Raw genomic sequence first — 18,869 nt, forward strand, 5'->3', positions numbered from 1 at the left:
TTTCTAGATAAATTATATTTACCATTAATTCAAGACCCTAAACACCCCCATATCTACATCCGAGTTCTCCAAAACTATTTGTCTCAAAGCCGTCGACCCTGATGGGTTCACAGGGGAAATTTATAAGACCCTTTAGTGAAACAGTCGAGCCTTCCTTGCTAAGTGTCTATAATGGCATATGAACAGGTGGCCCATACCTACCCATTGGGAATCAAGCGCTCATTAAACTACTCTCAAAAAAAGGAAAAGATCCCCTTGAGCCTTGAGTCTTACAGACCTATATCGCTCTTGAATCTAGCTGTCAAAATTCTTTCAAAAATTGAGGCCACCAGGCTTGCAAGCATTATACCCTCAGTGATACATCTCGCTCAATCAGGCTTTCCTAAAGAGAGAACAGCCTCCCTAAATATTAGGAAAGTTATGATGGTCTCAGAATACACCAAAAGAAACCCAGGGAAAGACCATGCTATTATCACTCCAGGTGGCGAAAAAGCCTTCAACAAAGTTAGCTTTGACTTGCTTGTGCTGGTCCTAACCAAAATGGGCTTTACTGGTCCCTTCAACCATCTTCTCCACTCAATGTATGCCTCCCTTGCGGCTAGACTGGTGGTGGCAGGTCTCCTCACTGAAGAATGTCGCCTCTACAAAGGAACAAGGCAAGGATGCCCCCTATCACCATTGTTCTTTAACCTAGCACTAGAATTAAACTCTATCTCCCCAGAAAAGAAGGAGGTATCAATCTCCAAAAGACTATATAATTTAGCTGGATTAATTTGAATAGGCCTGGACTGGATTTCTAAGGCCTCACGTTATTCTAACTACCCTATTGAAGCAGCAATGACACACCTATACTCTTTGGTGGCTCTATTACAATGCAAATGGAAATCCATCAGCTCAGACCTAAAACAAAATGGTTGCTTGCGGGACACAGTCATAGCCTGGAGGGAGATACAAATCTCGCTTGAATCTCTCACCCTTCATATCTAGGTACTCAACAATCCAAGACAACCCTATGTTCCCCTCAGGGATGAAAAACAAAATCTTCTCCCTATGGCAACAAAAAAGACTTATGGAATTCTCTTCCCTATGTGATCTAGAATCAGGTGAGCCACTCCTCTTTCTAAGTATAGCAGAAAAATTCTCCATACCTAAATTCATGTCTTCTACTATTGGTAATGTCTCAGCTTCATCCATGCCTCGTGTGGTGAGGGAAGAAAGAGATTCAGTGCAACTATAATAGATTGTAGCATGTATGTATGTAGCACCCTCTACCTTAGATAGGTAGATGCTAGATTTTTCTGTAAGCTGCCAGTGCAGGTAAGTTTAGGCAGGCCTATGCTGTGAGCTAGACCTGTTTGTTTTGATCTGGGAGCAGGGGCGGTTTTAGTGTAGCAACACTGACATGTGTTTCAGCTCTTCGGCTCCTCCTTTGTTTCCAGGGAGAAGGTTCTGGAAAAGGAGCAGGGCAGAGAGCTGGAGTGACATTGGGTGCATGTGGGAGCCATGACCAATCCCCAAATAGGATTGGCAGGGAGCAAGCCTCCTACATATACCCATGGTTAGCCTGCTGTGGGAGGAGTTGTCGGGTGTAAGAACTGATGTGATGGTGTGTTAGACTGTCGTGGTTTGAGGGAACCCCCTTTCTGGGGAGGGTGTACCTCAGGTCGAGAGCTTGAAAGCTGGGAGGGAGCCTCTCTTTACATGGTCATTGAGAGGTGTCCTGGAAGAGGAGCAGGAAGAGGAGAGTTGGAGGGCAGTTTACCAACTGCCAAATTGAGCAGTGTTAGCCACTGATCTGCCTGTGATCGCAAAGCTGAAAGGAGTGCAGGGCCAGTGTGGCTCTTGGCTTCTTGGCAGCACAGCATGGCAACGTCTCACCTGGCATGTCGAATAGGTTCTGGGGATCTTGGGCGGCGCAGTGGAAGAGACACTAGCAGCAGAAAAGGAGGAGTCAGCCGAGGAGGAGAGGGAGGATGGAGTAGGAGGAGAAGAAGAAGAGGCAAGCCTGCATGCAATCCGTGGCGGTAAAACCAAATCTACACGGGTGGCACGGGTTACATGCTTGACGAACGTTAGAAGGTTCACCCAGTAGGCAGTAAAAGTTATATACCTTCCCTTGCCTTTGTGCTGGAGGGAATGTGGGGACGTGGGAACTCTTGTTCATATATGGTGGCAATTCCCTTTGATCCAGCCATATTGGGAGGAAGTATTATAATTAATTAAGAGGATCAGTAGGGCTGAAATTGGGCAAGACCCTTGGCGATGTTTGTTTAATGCAGTGGGTGACTCAAGGAAAAACTACAGAGCAGCAATTACTCCATTCATGTTAAATGCAGCTAAGGCATTAATCCCAAAGCAATGGAAATCAAATAAAGGACAATAAGGGATTGGTTTAAGAAAGTGGATAAAACTAGGCTAATGGAAGAACTAATATATTTTCAAAATGATTCTGAATTATTGTACAGGACCTGGTAGAGTTGGTTGGAATTTAAGAGATGTGTGAGCAGAGTGAGTCAATGGAATACCGAAGCCCCCCGATTCCCTCATGAAGGCTGGAGAAAAATAAATACAATACCTTTGCCATCTCCCCATCCTTAGTATCCAAATGTCCTTCCTCATTCTTTCTGGGGCCAATGTGGTCTGTCCTCCCTTTTTTGTTTACATACTTAAAGAATTTCTTGAGATTTTTTTTTTCTCCTCCGGTATGTGTCTTTCGTGTTCTATCTTAGCCGCCCTAATTGCACCCTTACATTTCCTGTTGCATTCTTTATAAAGTATGGATGCTGATGATGATCCCTCAACCTTGTATTTTTTTAAGGCCTTCTCCTTTGCGTTTATATGCATTTTTACATTGGAGTTAAGCCATCCGGGACTTTTGTTCGCTCTTTTAAATGTATTTCCCATTGGGATGCATTGGCTAATCATAGTGTTATTGTACGTTGTATTATATTTTACCTGTTTGTTTATATTTTGAGCCATTTAGATTACTTTCAGGAAAATCAGTACACAATTCTTTTCTAATATGATGTAGTATGCATTCCTCTTGTTTTGATTGTGTTGTGTTGCCCTGGATACGTGCTTCATTTATAACTTCCTTCAACTGCTTTATTTTCATGACTGGAGAAGACAAAGACAAAAAAAAAATCATAAGATACTGACAGTATTAACATCATAATTAACTATTTTTGTGCAAAACAGAAACCCAAATGTAACAATGTATTGACTTTTTTTTAACTTTCAACAAAGTTTGTCTAATCTCTGCTCACGTGTAGCCAAAACAACAGGTTCCAATTCTTGCCTTTAGACCCCTTTCACAACAGGACGTTTTGCAGATGCTATAGCATTAGAAATAGCGCCTGCAATCCGCCCTAAAGAAGCTGCACCATTACCACCCCCGAGGGCTTTCACACTACAGCGGTGCGCTGGCAGGACGTCAGGGAAAAGTCCTCTTCTTTGGAGCGGTGAAGGAGCGGTGTGTTTACCGCTCCTCTACTGCTGCTCCCCATTGATTTCAATGGGGCAGCACTGTAATACCGCCGCGGCGTATTGCCGGCGGTTTTACCCCTTTTTACCCCTTTCTCGGCCGCTAGCGGGGGGGAAAGTGCCCCGCTTGTGGCCGAAATGCGCCACAAATCCGGCGGTAAAACGCCGCTAAAAATAGCAGCGTTTTACCGCCCACGCTATGGGCGGCGTGGTGTGAAAGGGGTCTTAAATTTTTCAGTTAATGTGAACTACAGAAAGTGTTGCAGAAACAGAAAAACTTCCATGATCTGCATTGCAATGGCTGTAGTGGTGGGATACAGCTCAATGCTCGAACAAGCAGCTTGTTTCATTAAAGTCAATATAAATACAGTGCAGCCTTTAGAGACAATTTTTAAAACATAAAGATAGCATCAGTGACAGGAAATGTACTTATATGAAAAAAATAAACATATATTGGTTGTTATTAGGGATGAGTCCAATGTTTGAGTCAAACGTAACTTCGACTCAAACATCGGGCGTCCGCCTGTTCCCCGAAAAGCGAACAATTTGGGGTGTCCCTGGCAAATTCGAAAGCTGCGGAACACTCTTTAAAAATCCATGGGAGAAATCAAAAGTGCTAATTTTAAAGGCTTGTGCTTGGTCATAAAAAGCGCTTGGGGACCTGGGTCCTGCCCCAGAGGACATGTGTCAATGCAAAAAAAGTTTTAAAAACAATAAAAGTGAAATATTCTTTTAAATTTCGTACCTGGGTGGTGTCTATCGCATGCCTGTAAAGTGACGCATGTATAAAAGTACTGGCGGTTATAATTAATTGTCGGTCACGGCAATACACATAAAAGTCATTGAAAAAAACAGCATGGGATTCCCCCACAGTCCATTACTAGACCCTTTGGGGATGGTATGAATATTAAGGGGAACCCCGAACCAAAATAAAAATAATTGTGTGGGAGTCCCCCCAAATTCCATACCAGGCCCTTCAGGTCTGGTATGGATTTTAAGGGGAACCCCATGCCAAAATAAAAAAAATGGCTTGTAGGTCCCCCTCAAAATCCATACCAGACCTGAACCCTGCACCAAAATTTCCCAAAAAAATGGTGTGGGGTCCCCCCAAAAATCCATACCAGGCCCTTAGCCAAGCACGCAACCTGGCAGGCTGCGGGAAAAGAGTAGGGATGAGAGCGCCCCCCTCCTGAACCGTACCAGGTCACATGCCCTCAACATGGAAGGGTGATTTGGGGTAGCCCCCCAAAGCACTGTGTCCCCATGTTGATAGGGACAAGGACCTCATCCCCATGACCCTTGCCCGGTGGTTGTGGAGGTCTGTGGGTGGGGGGACTTTTTGGAATCTGGAAGCCCCCTTTACCAAGGGGACCCCCAGATCCCGGCCTGCAAAGAAGAATGGGAAAAAAATCACTCTCTAGCTGTGCAAAGCTGGTAGCGACATCCCCAAAAGCTGTAATTGCAGCAAAAGGTGGTTCTACAAAGTATTGACTCTGCACGCCATACTTTTCAGATATTTATTTGTAAAAAAGTTTGAAAACCATTTCCTTCCACTTCACAGTTATGTGCCACTTTGTGTTGGTCTATCACATAAAATCCCAATAAAATACATTTACATTTTTGATTGCAACATGACAAAATGTGTAAAATTTCAAGGGGTATTAATACGTTTTTAGGCACTGTACCTGAACACCCCAAAATGATTGTAAACTGCTATTTCTATCATAATATAAGTCATGTAGCCAGGGTTTGCATGTTTGTTTAGTTATCTTTTACAGTGCTACAGAGCTCTGAAACCTGAGGGTATAAATAACATCTATTCTCGATAGCTTGGCATCATCTATTTCTGCCTTGAACACATCATCATTGGCTATGATAGGCAACATTACTAGCCAGTGGTGGGATGCAGGTGAAAGTAAGGGGGGGGGGGGGGACATAGGGAGCACAGTATGCTTATTGCATACCCAATAGATTTGCACGAAAGTGTCCATTTGGACAATATCAAGACTTGAACAAGGTTTTATCAATACCAAAGAGGGATACCAATACCCAAAGAGGGATGCAATAAATGAAAATAATAATCATAAATTACATACTATAACATTTGTGCATCTTACAATAGGTTTCCTAGTTAATGTCATTACATCTGTATGTGTTTTTTTTCTTACCCAAGATACATATTGTTAACATCAGAAGTATGCTGATAATTGAAAGGAAGATGATGGATTTGTGCAGACAAGATTGACCCTGCTTTTTCCTTGAATGCAGCAGTGCTGAATCTAAAAGAAATGTTAAAAATCGTACATGTTTAATAAAACAAATCTATAAATCAGTAAGTATCATTAGTGATTTTATAAGTTATTCAACTCCCCCTAGAAGTAGACGTCCATCTTTTCATATGCCAAACATACTTGCCGTGTGTCAATTGTTACCTTTTCTTTAGAATTAAACAAATACAAAAGTGAGATCATCTCATAATGGTCAGAGCAGGTGTGCAAACCCAGGAACTTAAGTGCAGAAATCTCTCATTAGAGATCAGGAGAGTTAACCCGTGTCAGGTGGCTTAAGGCTTGGTTCACACCTCTGCATGCGGCTGCAGATGCAGGAATCACATCTGTTCCCGCACCCAGGGCCGCTGATAGAAATCATGGGGCCCCGTACAGCTTACCTGACGGGGCCCCCTTCAGCTCCACCCTGGCCTTGCCCCTGGTCCCTCCTTCAGCCCTGCCCCTGGCCCCTCCTTCAGCCCCACCCTGCCCCTGGCCCCTCCCCAGACCCCACCTTGAAACAAATGCAGGTTTGTCTACAAGTGATAGGCATGGGTGGTCTGTAGCACATTATGGCATTGGCGGCACGGGTGGCACTGTCTCTGCAGGCAGCACATGCGTTATGGGCCATAATGCATGTGCTACTGGCAGATAGTGCCAGCCGTGAGACTAATGGCATAACGCATGTGCTACTTGCTGACAGCGCCACCCATGCCACCAATGCCATATTGTGCTGCAGACAGTGCCATTGGCAGCATGGATGGCACTGTCTCTGCAGGCATCACATGCGTTATGACATTAGCGTCATGGGTGGCACTGTCTGCAGCACAATATGGCATTGACGGCATGGGTGGCACTGTCTGCAGGGCCATAACGCATGTGCTACCTGCAGACAGTGCCGCCCATGCCACCAATGCCCCAAATAGTCCCTCCCCTGCCGCCACCTAGTCTGTGCACAGCTCCTTCATCTGGAACTTTGCATGCTGTTAGAGCCACCAGGGACACTGAAAGCTGCAGGATGGCTCTCTCTCTCTCCCCCAGAAAGATGAGGATTACAGCGATCCGCATGAGGACAAATCATTATATGCCCATGACCTCTTACTATCTTGTACAGTAAGTGTCTTTAATCCCATTGTGCCTGTAATAAATCTTTTAACTACTGTACTTCGAGGCACGTTTCTCTTTCCTTTATTTTTAATTAATTGTGGTTTGTTGGCAGCCCATAATAAATGGGCTGCTTCAACACAAAGCACGTTAACATGCAAAATACTGCGCATAAACATATGTCTGGTAATGCAACACAACAGAAAATACAACTTTAGTAAACATTTCCCCTCTATTGCAGACTTTTAACTGTTTTTGCTAAAATGTAATTTTTTTTTATTTTTGCACTATTTTTAGCAAGTTTTATTTTGATATAAAAAACTGTTTCATTTTTTTCCCTCACGGCTCCGTTGGTTTGGGGTCTAGAATATAGGGGGGGGGGGATATGGGGAATATAAAAGAAAAAGTAGAAGGAAGAAATAGAATATACTTGGGTTAAGGGGAAAGGAAAATAGAGATGTAAACAGAGAGACGTGAAAAGATAAAGACCAATCGGGCGCATGAGAAGCAAATATTCGGGAGGCAAAAACTATATTAGGAGGGAAAATAAATAAATGTAATCCGTAACATTTCAGAGAATAATGATGTGTATTACTTTCGACAGAAGTTGTAATGTTTGCCTCTTTGTGTCATTGGTTATTTACTCTTTCTGTGAATAATGTTCTCTTCCTTTATTGTTTGATTGGTATAAATAAAGAAAATGAATAAAAAAAACTAATCAGGATATATCCTTAACCTCAACTTTATCACTGAATGAAGGTTACATTTGTCCTGAAAAAAATAATTTACCTAGGTACACTGTGTAGCTGCAAAGATAAGTACAATTTTTATTAACACATACCAAAGTTACATAATTTGGTTTAATTTAATTTGGGTTTTATCATTAAGGTGTTAATAATAATTTGTTATTAGTAACTCTAGTTTTGTTAAGAAAAAAAAAACTTCTGGGTGTTCTATGTACATTGTTTGGATTTTAACAAACGTTGTTGCAGATTCCTACCCTTTGTTATTCTGAAGGAATAGCTGTTTGTTCGCCTGTGTCCATATTCAGAGTAAATCTAATGGGAGTGGTTTTATAATTATCAATCAACTGCTGCACCTGCAGGACACTAATGAGACAAGCTGCAGGGTCTGCATCCCTGATTGCCCTTTAAACGTGTTTGCCCTTTGAGCGTATCTCACCAAAAATTACATTTTCGTTACAAGGGATGCTCAAAATAAGATTTGTATCTTAGTGCAGACTTCTGGGAAAATCAGTTAGCCAATCACAGAAGCAGGAAATTACATATCTGGGGGATGTTGCCACGTGTCTTTGTACTCCTCACCTGGTTGCCGCCACACACCCTTGACACCATCTGAGCCAAATAAGCTTGGTCTCATCAGACTCTTCAGCAAACTGCTTGCAGGCTTTCTTGTATATCATCTTTAGAAGAGGCTTCCTTCTGGGATGACAGCCATGCAGACCAATTTGATGCAGTGTGCGGTGTATTGTCTGAGCACTGACAGGCCATACCCCCCCCCCCCACCCCTTCAGCAATGCTGGCAACACTCATATGTCTATTTCCCAAAGACAACCTTTGTATATGACACTGAACACGTGTACTCAACTTCTTTGGTCGACCATGGCGAGGCCTGTTCTGAGTGTAACCTATCCTGAGTGGAACCTGTCCTGTTAAACCTTGGCCACCATGCTGCAGCTCATTTTCAGAGTCTTGGTAATCTTCTTATAGCCTAGGCTATCTTTATGTAGAGCAAAAATTATTTTTTTTGGATCCTCAGAGAGTTCTTTGCTTTGAGGTGCCATGTTGAACTTTCAGTGACCAGCATGAGAGAGTGAGAGTGATAACACCAAATTTAACACACCTGTTCCCCAGTTGCACCTGAGACCTTGCAATACTAACGAGTCACATGAAAACGGGGAGGGAAAATGGCCAATTTGGACATTTTCACTTAGGGGTGTACTCACTTTTAGACATTAATGGCTGTGATTTGAGTTATTTTGAGGGGACAGAAAATGTACACTGTTATACAAGCTGTACACTCACTACATTGTAACAAAGAGTCATTTCTTCAGTGTTGTCACATGAAAAGATATAATAAAATATTTACAAAAATGTGGCTGGGAATCTTCTTTTCTCTCTGGAAATTTTCTTTTCTTATTACATTTCTTGCAAGATTCTCCCATCATTGATTAGAAAATCGTTTGTTTTTCAAAAAATTTCCAACATGTTCGATTCCTCAAATTTGATTTCAGCATGAAAATCGGCTGTTGCTGCAGCCCACTAATGGTGCAAAATTCGTACGAAAATTATTAGATACGATTTTCGAAAGAGAATTCTTTCTAAATTCGAACCGTGTATATTATTTTTTTGTTTATATCGCAAAAAATAAAAACCACAGATCAAATACCACCAAAAGAAAGCTCTATTTGTGGGAAAAAGGACATACATTTTGTTTGGTTACAATGTCGCATGACCGCGCAATTGCCAGTTAAATCGACGCACTGCCGTATCTCAAAAATTGGCCTGGTCATTAAGGCGGTAAATCCTTCCGGGGCTAAGGTGGTTAAGCAAGTCCATTGAATAATGAGAAAGTAATCTGTTTTGCTTATCTTTGAACCATAGCCAGTCATTTTTTTTTTAAAGTTGTAATCCTTTTGACTCCAACGCCATTTTGAGAAGGAATAGCCTGGAGAAAAGGCTGTGAGCTATCTATACTTTCTGAAGCAGAAATAATAAAAGTCAGGTCTCCAGAAAGAGACATTTGGTGTTTGGGAATACAGTTTAATTGAAGGAAGTGGATGCTCATGGAAAACTGTTTGGGCTTTTACCTACTTAATGTTTGGTGCTTTTGTTAATATGTTTCAGAGAATGTGTTTATCACATTAATGTGTTAAATTGTGCATAAGAATTTTATAATATAAGTAATTTAGGCTTCCTTCACATTGACGATTATTTCCATATAGCAGATTCTTGTGGCTGCAGTGATATGTGTATTTGAGCAGCAGTACAGGATGAGAATAGCAATCACTGTTCAAATCATGTAACCACATCCCCAGTGGTTACCCCGTTAGGGACAGTTGAGGCTGGAATACACTGTTTGCAGAAAATGTGAAGGAGGCTTAAAGTATAACTAAATACAAAGCATTTTGGGGAATTCTGTATAGAGTGGACAATAATTAGAACATCTGTAAGGTGTTTATTGCTGTCTGTGCCCCCATTTAGGGAGATCCCCCCTTTTTTTGTCCTGTTTACCAGTATCATTGAAAGTAAAAGTAAAAGAAAATCCAAAATTTTTGGTTGCCCCTAGAAAAGCAATAGAGTGGAAATCTTCCAACGGGAACACTAGTTCTGGCGACCTGGGGGTCCCTAAGAGATGGGACAGGAAGTGAAGGAAAATCTCAGTAAGGGTACGTTCACACGGACGTGTCCATATACGGACCCCACTCTGCTCAGCGGGGGAGGGGGGGATCGCTCTGTCAATCCCCACTGAGCAGGAAGATGACAGGTCCATCTCTGCACGGACCTGTCAGAGCGCTGCTCTCCCCTATGGGAGATCGGATGATGACAGACCGCAGAGTCCGTGGTCACCCAATCCGTTCCTCAGATGGATGAAAAAAGTAGGTCTTTCCTCCATCACACTTTTTCGGATAGGATCGGACATGGCACCGCTGACATCCAAAGCTCCATAGAGGTCTATGGAGAGCCTGTTGAGGTCTGCCTAAAAAACATACAGGCGGACCTGAACAGACGGTCCGTGTGAAAGAGGTCTAATGGGACACAGATGGCAAAAAAACAAAAACAAGAAAAAAAAACTTCCTTTCTGTATCCAAAATGGAAAAAAAAAGTTTTGCCTATAGTTCTACTTTAAGGGCTAGCTTTATTTTTTATTGTTTTTGGCATTGCAGTATTTTTTTTTTTATTGGAAAGGTACATAGAGTCAGACATTTGTTTCATCAAAGACAAAAGTATTAGAAAGCAGTATTTACCTACTGGTCTTCTTTCACTAGGCAGATCCAATGGCAAGTGGCTTGAGCTCACAGGAAGGCTTAAAAGTGAATATTCAGCATACGTCCCCATAGTCCTAAAACAGATAATCATCATTAAGCAGAATACTATTATTAGTAAGTTCTTGAAATGTAAACTAAAGCACACAGTATGAAGATATAAGGTGTGCAGAACTTAACTTTTATTGATTAAAATAATGCTTTGTTCAGATGAACAAGTAAATTCGTTTTATGCCTTCACAACAGTTTGGCACAAACCAAGCAGAATATGTTCCCAAAGTACCCTCCATGACCCCACATGGCCAAAAATCCTTCAAAACCTGTAATCCTCCGAGCATGCCTTTCCATGGTGCCCAGCAAAGTAGATAATAATTTATACTTACCCGCAGTGGTCTTAATTTTCTTTGGGGGGTAGCAAACAGTACTGCCCCCCCTTTGGTCCTTCCGTCAGTCCATCCATCCGTGGACTGGTGCACTTACCCCATCTATGCGGTGCTTCTTCTGGGCTCTCGTGGTGGCGGCTCTCCCGTTCTCCTGCTTTCCACGAGTGACGGTTTTGGCTTACCTTTCCTCCCTCCTTCTCATTGGCCTACTGGGAGTCTTCTCTTTTTGGCCAATCAGAAAGCGGGTCTCACACCCTCTTCTGATGGATTGAGGATCATTGTTACAACAGCAATTATTTATTCGCAGTTCTAACACCTGGGTGGGCTCATGGCGCAATACTCTGCGCCACAAGCCCACATATTTTGGTGCCTATTAGAGCCTATGGCACTAATCAGGTGCTTAAATCCCCCCCCCCCCCCCCGCCACTGTAATTCAGGCACCCGGCATCCTGAAAGGGGCCTAAAAGGGGGTGGCATGCTATGCATGAATCTATCCATTAGTCATATGGGGGGGGGCGTGGAGAGAGGGGGCGGCGCCCCTAATGGACGGGCCCCTGCTGCTTTATTTGTTCCCCTAGTTACACTATGAGTAGGGGGATTTAACCACTTAATAACCGGCCTATAGCCGATTAACGGCTATAGGTCGGTTTGCTATCTCTAAGAGGCCGTTAATTAACGGCCTCCCGGAGAATCGTTCGTGCGCGCCCCCCTGGGGCGCGCACGCCGGAACATCCGTGCTCGCCGAGTTCACGGGACCCGGCGCAACACGGATCGCGGTAAAGGACCAATGGCAGCGGTCCTTTACCACGTGATCGCTCCGTCCAATGACGGAGCGATCACAAATGTAAACAATTCGGCTTGCCGGGTCAAGCTAAGGTCATCAGTCTCCTTTCCTCACACCGATGCAGCGTGAGAGGAGAGGAGAACATCCCAGTGAAAATAAAAGATAACCGTGAGTGCCCAGCAGTGCCCAGCAGTGCCCAAATAGTGCCAGAACAGTGCCAGAACAGTGCCAGACCAGTGACAGACCAGTGCCATCTATCACCTGTGTGACCTGTGCCACCTTTGCCACCTCTGTGCCACCTCTGTGCCACCTCTGTGCCAGCAGAGCCACCCCAGTGCCACCCCAGTGCATACCAGTGCATACCAGTGCCACTACAGTGCATACCAGTGCCATACCAGTGCCACACCAGTGCCACACCAGTGCCACCTGTGCCCATCAGTGCCACCTGTGCCCATCAGTGCCACCTGTGCCCATCAGTGCCACCTGTGCCCATCAGTGCCATCTGTGCCCATCAGTGCTCATCTGCGCCACTGCAGTGCCACATCAGTGCCGTCTGTGCCCACCAGTGCCGCCTGTGCCCACCAGTGCCGCCTGTGCCCACCAGTGCCGCCTGTGCCCACCAGTGCCATCTGTGTGCTAATCAGTGCCACCAGAGCCACACCAGTGTCACCAAAGTCACTATAGTGCCCATCAGTGCCACCTGTGCCCATCAGTGCCACCTGCGCCCATCAGTGCCACCTGCGCCCATCAGTGCCACCTGTGCCACTGCAGTGCCCCATCAGTGCCGCCTGTGTCCATCAGTGCCGCCTGTGTCCATCAGTGGCGCCTGTGTCCATCAGTGGCGCCTGTGTCCATCAGTGCCCACCTGTGCCCATCAGTGCCCACCTGGGTGTTAGCTTTCCAAAATGGGGTCACTTTGTGGGCGTTTCTATTGTCCTGGTGCTCCAGGGCCTTCATAAGTGTAATAGGTGGTTGAGGTATTAGATGTGTAATTTATGCTCCTAGAACGCCTGAAGTTGCTACTTCAATGTTGGACTTGTGTATGTGGCCAGGCTGTGTAAAAGTCTAACACATGTGGTATCACCGTACTCAGGAGGAGCAGCAGAATGTATTTTGGGGTTTCATTTGTGGAATGTATATGCCGTGTGAGAGAAATAGCCTGGTAAAATGACAATTTGGTGTGAAAAAAAATTAAAATAAAAAAAATCTTTATTTTGCAAAGAATTGTGGGAAAAAATTACAACTTCAAAAAACTAACCGTGCCACGTACTAAATACCTTGGAATGTCTACTTTCCAAAAAGGGGTCATTTGGGGGGTTTTTGTACATTACTGGCTTGTTAGGGTCTCCAGAAATGAGATAGACTGTCAGTACATCAGCTGTGATCAAATTGATACATTTTCAGTGATTGGCACCATAGCTTGTAGACCCTATAACTTTCACGCAGAATAAATAATATCCACTAATTTGGGTTATTTTTACTAAAGACATTTAGCAGTATACATTTTTGGCCAAATTTATGAAGAAAAATTACTTATTTGCAAAAAATTTTAATAGAAATGAAGAAAAATGCTTTTTTTTACAAAATTTTCGGTATTTTTTCATTAATAGCACAAAAAATAAAAAACGCAGAGGTGATCAAATACCACCAAAAGAAAGCTCTATTTGTGGGAAAAAAAGGACGAAAATTTCAGATGGGTACAGTGTTGCATGACCGAGTAATTGTCATTCAAATTGTGAGAGCACTGAAAGCTGAAAATTGGTCTGGTTATTAAGGGTGTTTAAGTGCCCAGTGGTCAAGTGGTTAAAGGACTTACATTGTTTAAGTTGGTCTCACTTACAGCACTGCACTGGTACCACACATATAATCTTGTGATTCGCTCATATCTTGCACTCTACACAGTGTGCATGTAAATTTCCTAGCAGCAGTCAGATAGAGCAAAACGTTTTAAAGAAATTAGATTTTTATTGTAGAAATGTATAACAAACCACATTTGTTAGTAAATTCTACATTTGCACACTACAGCCTGAGTGCATATGTCTGTGTTCATTGCAGGCATATCGCAACATTGATTTCAATGGGCAGGGGCCCTTTAGGAGTGGTGTGTACACTAGACATGGGCGCCGTTAAAAAATGTGTTTCGTTCCGTACGGAAAAAAAAAATCATAATTCATAATTTCATAATTTGTGTATGAAATTCAATTCGGATTTGTACGAAATACAAATTTTCGTTAGATTCGTTAACTTTTTGTAAAAATAATGAAAGTTCGTTATGATGAATTTATCATTATGAGGGGCTCCCACCATCCCTGTGCTGTGCTGACTTCCTCTGATCGGTGAACAAAACACCAGTCGTGTTTCTGTTAATTTGGATCCAAAATCCGTTAACAAAATTTCGTATTTTGTATGAAATTCGTAAGCATAGAAATTCCCATAGGGTTCCCACCATCCCCATGCTGAGTTCCCAGGTCTGTACACCTGCTGTGTGTCCTTTATCAGGGGTTCCCACCATCCCTGTGCTGAGTTCCCAGGTCAGTACACCCGCTGTGCCCATTATGAGGGGTTTCCACCATCCCTGTGCTGACTTCTGATTGGTGAATAAAACACCAGTCATGTTTCTGTTAATTTGGATCCGAAATTCGTTAACGAAATTTCAGATTTCATATGAAAGCATAGAAATTCCCATAGGGTTCCCACCATCCCTGTGCTGACTTCCTGGGGTTTTAACTTTTAAGTTCATTAACTTTTCGTAACAATTACGAATTTTCGTTATGATGAATTTATCATTATGAGGAGTTCCCACCATCCCTGTGCTGTGCTGACTTCCTGGGTTTTTAACTTTTAGGTTTGTTAACTTTTTGTTAATTACGAATTTTCCTTATGAATTTGGATCCAAAATTCATAAACAAAATTTCGTATGCATAAAAATTCGTATTTCAGATTCGCACGAATTTCCGGAAATTCGTACGAATTTTCGTTTCATACGAAACTAATCGCACATGTCTAGTGAACACTGCTCCTACAGCGCTGCAAAGATGCTGCTTGCAAGACTTGTTTTTACTGTCCTGCAAGCGCACCGCTCCAGTGTGAAAGCACTCGGGCTCCGCACTGGAGTGAGAGGAGAGGCTCTTTACAGTCGCTATTTTTAGCGCTGTAACGCCTGTAAAGCGCCTCAGTGTGAAAGCAGCCTTACTGTCAGCCTAATTGTCGGCTCTTTTTTTTCTATATTTAATAGCGCCGGGAAGGAGCTGTCATGCGGTCCTGCCAATAAATTAAACAAAGGGGTGGGGTCCCTGGGTGATGTCACTGGTTGACCCCGCCCCTTTGTTTAATTTACTGGCGGGACCGAATGACAGCTCCTTCCTGGAGCTATTAAGTATAGAAGAAAAAGAGCCGACAATTAAGCTGACAATGATAGTCAGCGTTGGCAAGTGAAGGAGCCTGTCTGTACAGACTGCTCCCTCACTATATGTACATCTCCTCTCCTGTCTGTCTCTGCCCCCCCCCCCCCCAAAAAAAATGACAGCTCCAGAGTAAAGAGAAAAAAGCCAACAATTACGGTCAGTACTGGCAAGTGAGGGAACCTGTCTGTACAGACTGCTCCCTCACTATATGTACATCTCCTCTCCTGTCTGTCTCTGCCCCCCCCCCCCCCCAAAAAAAAATGACAGCTCCAGAGTAAAGAGAAAAAAGCCAACAATTACGGTCAGTACTGGCAAGTGAGGGAACCTGTCTGTACAGAATGCCCCCTCACTGTATATACACTTCTCCTGTCCTGCCCCTTTGCTTGAACACACTGCCCCCTCCCCTCCACCCACCAAAGAGGACCTGTCACATATCTGCTATCCCATAGGGGATTATGGGCAATAAAATTGTAAAAAAAAAAAAAAAAACACATGGGAAAAAAAAAACGAATTGACTGATGAAAAACTGATGTCAACTCATCAATTTTTTTTCTTTGAAAAAACGTGACTAAATGGATGAAACAAACAGAAGGCGGTTGTGAAAGGACCCTAAGGGTCCTTTCACACAGACGATCCATTCAGGTCCACCTGTCAGTTTTTCAGGCAGACCTGAACGGATGCTCCATAGAGCTCTATGGAGCGTTGGATGTCAGCGGTGACAATTCCGCTGACATCCGACCCGCTCCGATCCATCGTCACCCGATCTCCCATGGGGGAGAGCGGCGCTGTGACAGGTCCGTCCCTGCGCAGTGTGCAGAGACGGACCTGTCATCTTCCTGCTCAGCGGAGATCACTCCAGCGATCCCCACTGTGCAAGTGGATAGCCATGGGGCGGATCAGCACCGATCCACCCCATTTGAAAGGAGCCTTAAGCTGGCCATACATGGGTCAAATTTCGAAAGAATTTTCTTTTGAAAATCTTATGTAAGAATTTTAGTATGAATTTCGCACCATTAGTGGGCTGCAGCAACAGTCAATTTTCGTACGGCCATTCAATTTGAGTGATCAGACATGTTGGAATTTTTTTAAGAAACTAAGGCCGCGTACACACGGGCGGACTGTCTGGCCAACTAAGTCCGTCAGACAATCCGACAGACAGTCCGTCCTACTTTTGAATGAACGGACTTGACCACACACGATGAACAGACAGTCCGTTGAAAGCTTGCGCGATGACGTGTACAGCACGTACGATGGAACTAGAAATAGGACGTCCAATACACAGCAATGCAACCTTTCGCCGTGTAAATCCTTTCTCAGCATGCACCATACTTAGTCTGTCCAACTTGCCTACTCACAAGCGGACTGTCCGCTGAAACCAAAGTTGGACGGACAATATTACGGAAATTCCGAAAGACTTAGTCCGCCAGACTGTCCGCTGAAAAAGTCCGCTGAAGTCCACACACGAGCGGACTGTCCGCTGAAATGTGTTTCAGCGGACTAAGTTGGACAGACAGTCCGCCCGTGTGTACGCGGCTTTACGATTCTCTAAACAATGATGGGAAAGTTGTGCGAGACATGTAATCGAAAAAGAAATGCGCATGTGCAAGAAAAGAAAATTCACGGCATGAAAAGATTCCCAGCCACAAAAATGATTTTCTGCAGCAAAAGGAGGTGAAATTCAAGGCTTGGTTGGTGGAATTTCAAAATCAATTTGTGAATCACAAAACGCACAAAATTTCTGATTTTCAAAAGAAAATAATTTCAAAATTCGACCATGTATGGCCAGCCTAAGAATCGACTGCTATGTTTTGCATCTGTTAGTTTTCAGTAAACAAAGGTTGAAAATTTAATTCTAAAAATAAAAAATATACAAATGAGGAAAACACAAAGTTTTAGATAAAATGCCAGTTATCAAAGTTCTAACAATAAAAAGCACTATTACCTCAATCATTCAGAACCTAAAGCCCGCCAATCTGCCAGCTGAAGAAAACCACTTTGTTCTGCACAGCTAAAATCGAAAGGTTTTTGACCTGAGGTCCTCTGTGATATTTCCAAAAATAGATCACTTATAACCAACATTCAGTAAGAGGTAATCAATAAAATAACCATGGTGATGTTTATTCAAAAAAATAAATCTGCCATACTTACAAAGTGTTCAGGCGTTATCTTGGTCGTCTTAAAGCAAATACTTGTGTTGTGCTTTTATCTGCCAGTTGTGTTAAAAGAGTAAACAGGAAAAACCCAAGGTGAGTGGAAACAGTTTGTAGAGCTCATTAAAACCACTCAATTATATTTACAGCATCATCCTCTACAATACATTACAAGTGACAATTTCAAAAACCAAAAGGAAACCTACTTCTCAAATGTATTACATGTACAGACATCTATAGTGGGTAGGAAACAAAGATCCTGTTAAGTTTCTTCAACTTTCTAAAGCTTATCAAAATCTGTTAAGTCTATTTAACTCTCAGTGCAGTTGGAGACTATTTCAATTTAGAAATATTGACCTGTAATAACTAATAATCTGTTAACCATTGCAGCAAGTTATTCAATATTGAATTTAATGCAACTACTGTAAACCAATGACAAAAACCTTTAGTTATCCTGCTCACGCTAAAGGTATTTTAGCAATTCTGCTTACACAAATGTATCTCCGTGGGTCTCACCAAATATTTCTGTCTTCCACAAACACCCATGCATTCAATCTTTGTAATTTGTTTGTTCTCACACCTCTCATCACGTGACCATGTGATAACCAATCTGTGTATTTCCTTCTTTGTTTAACCACTTGCTTACTGGGCACTTAAACACCCTTCCTGACCAGACCAATTTTCAGCTTTTGGTGCTCTCACACTTTGAATGACAATTACTCAGTCATGCAACACTGTACCCAAATGAATTTTGTGTCCTTTTTTTCCCACAAATAGAGCTTTCTTTTGGTGGTATTTGATCACCTCTGGGGTTTTTATTTTTTGCGCTATAAATTAAAAAATACCGAAAATTTTGAAAAAAAACGCATATTTCTTTGTTTCTGTGATAAAATTTTGCAAATTATAATTTTTTTTTCATAAATTTTGGCCACAATTTATACTGCTACATATCTTTGGTAAAAATAACCCAAATTAGTGGATATTATTTGGTCTTTGGCAAAGTTAGAGAGTCTACAAGCTGTGGTGCGAATCGCGAATCGCGAATCGCGAATCGCACAAAATCTCATTTCTTGCGACCCGAACAAGTCAGGAAAGTACAAATACCCCCCAAATGACCCCTTTTTTGAAAGTAGACATTCCAAGGTATTTACTAAGATGCATGGTGAGGTTTTTGATGTTGTCATCTTTTTCCCACAATTCTTTGAAAAATGAAGATTTTTTTTTTTTTTCTCACAAAATTTTTAATGTAATAGGTTATTTCTCTCACATGGCATGTGTATACCACAAA

General features: G+C 42.8%; 1 protein-coding gene across 2 annotated transcripts in view; it reads right to left on the reverse strand.

Annotated features, from left to right (window-relative positions):
* LOC143930769 (natural killer cells antigen CD94-like) overlaps positions 1-17,730 on the reverse strand; it is a 32,132-nt gene extending 14,402 nt beyond the window's left edge. Inside the window, exons 1-5 of one of the 2 annotated variants that reach the window (XM_077455346.1) lie at positions 17,580-17,730; positions 17,374-17,471; positions 10,843-10,937; positions 5,652-5,762; positions 2,956-3,117 (exon numbers count right to left, since the gene is read on the reverse strand). In XM_077455346.1, the coding sequence (XP_077311472.1) occupies positions 2,956-3,117; positions 5,652-5,762; positions 10,843-10,933 (364 nt within the window). In that variant the 5' untranslated portion in view covers positions 10,934-10,937; positions 17,374-17,471; positions 17,580-17,730. Of the gene's footprint in view, positions 1-2,955; positions 3,118-5,651; positions 5,763-10,842; positions 10,961-17,373; positions 17,472-17,579 lie in introns of those variants that run through there. The other variant, XM_077455345.1, reaches the window with a different exon arrangement.
* Positions 17,731-18,869: the final 1,139 nt, after the last annotated feature.

This window comes from Lithobates pipiens, unplaced genomic scaffold, assembly GCF_037356315.1.
Source record: "Lithobates pipiens isolate NorthernLeopardFrog02 unplaced genomic scaffold, aLitPip1_a1.2 Scaffold_25, whole genome shotgun sequence".
In the NCBI taxonomy this organism is placed as follows: domain Eukaryota; kingdom Metazoa; phylum Chordata; class Amphibia; order Anura; family Ranidae; genus Lithobates; species Lithobates pipiens.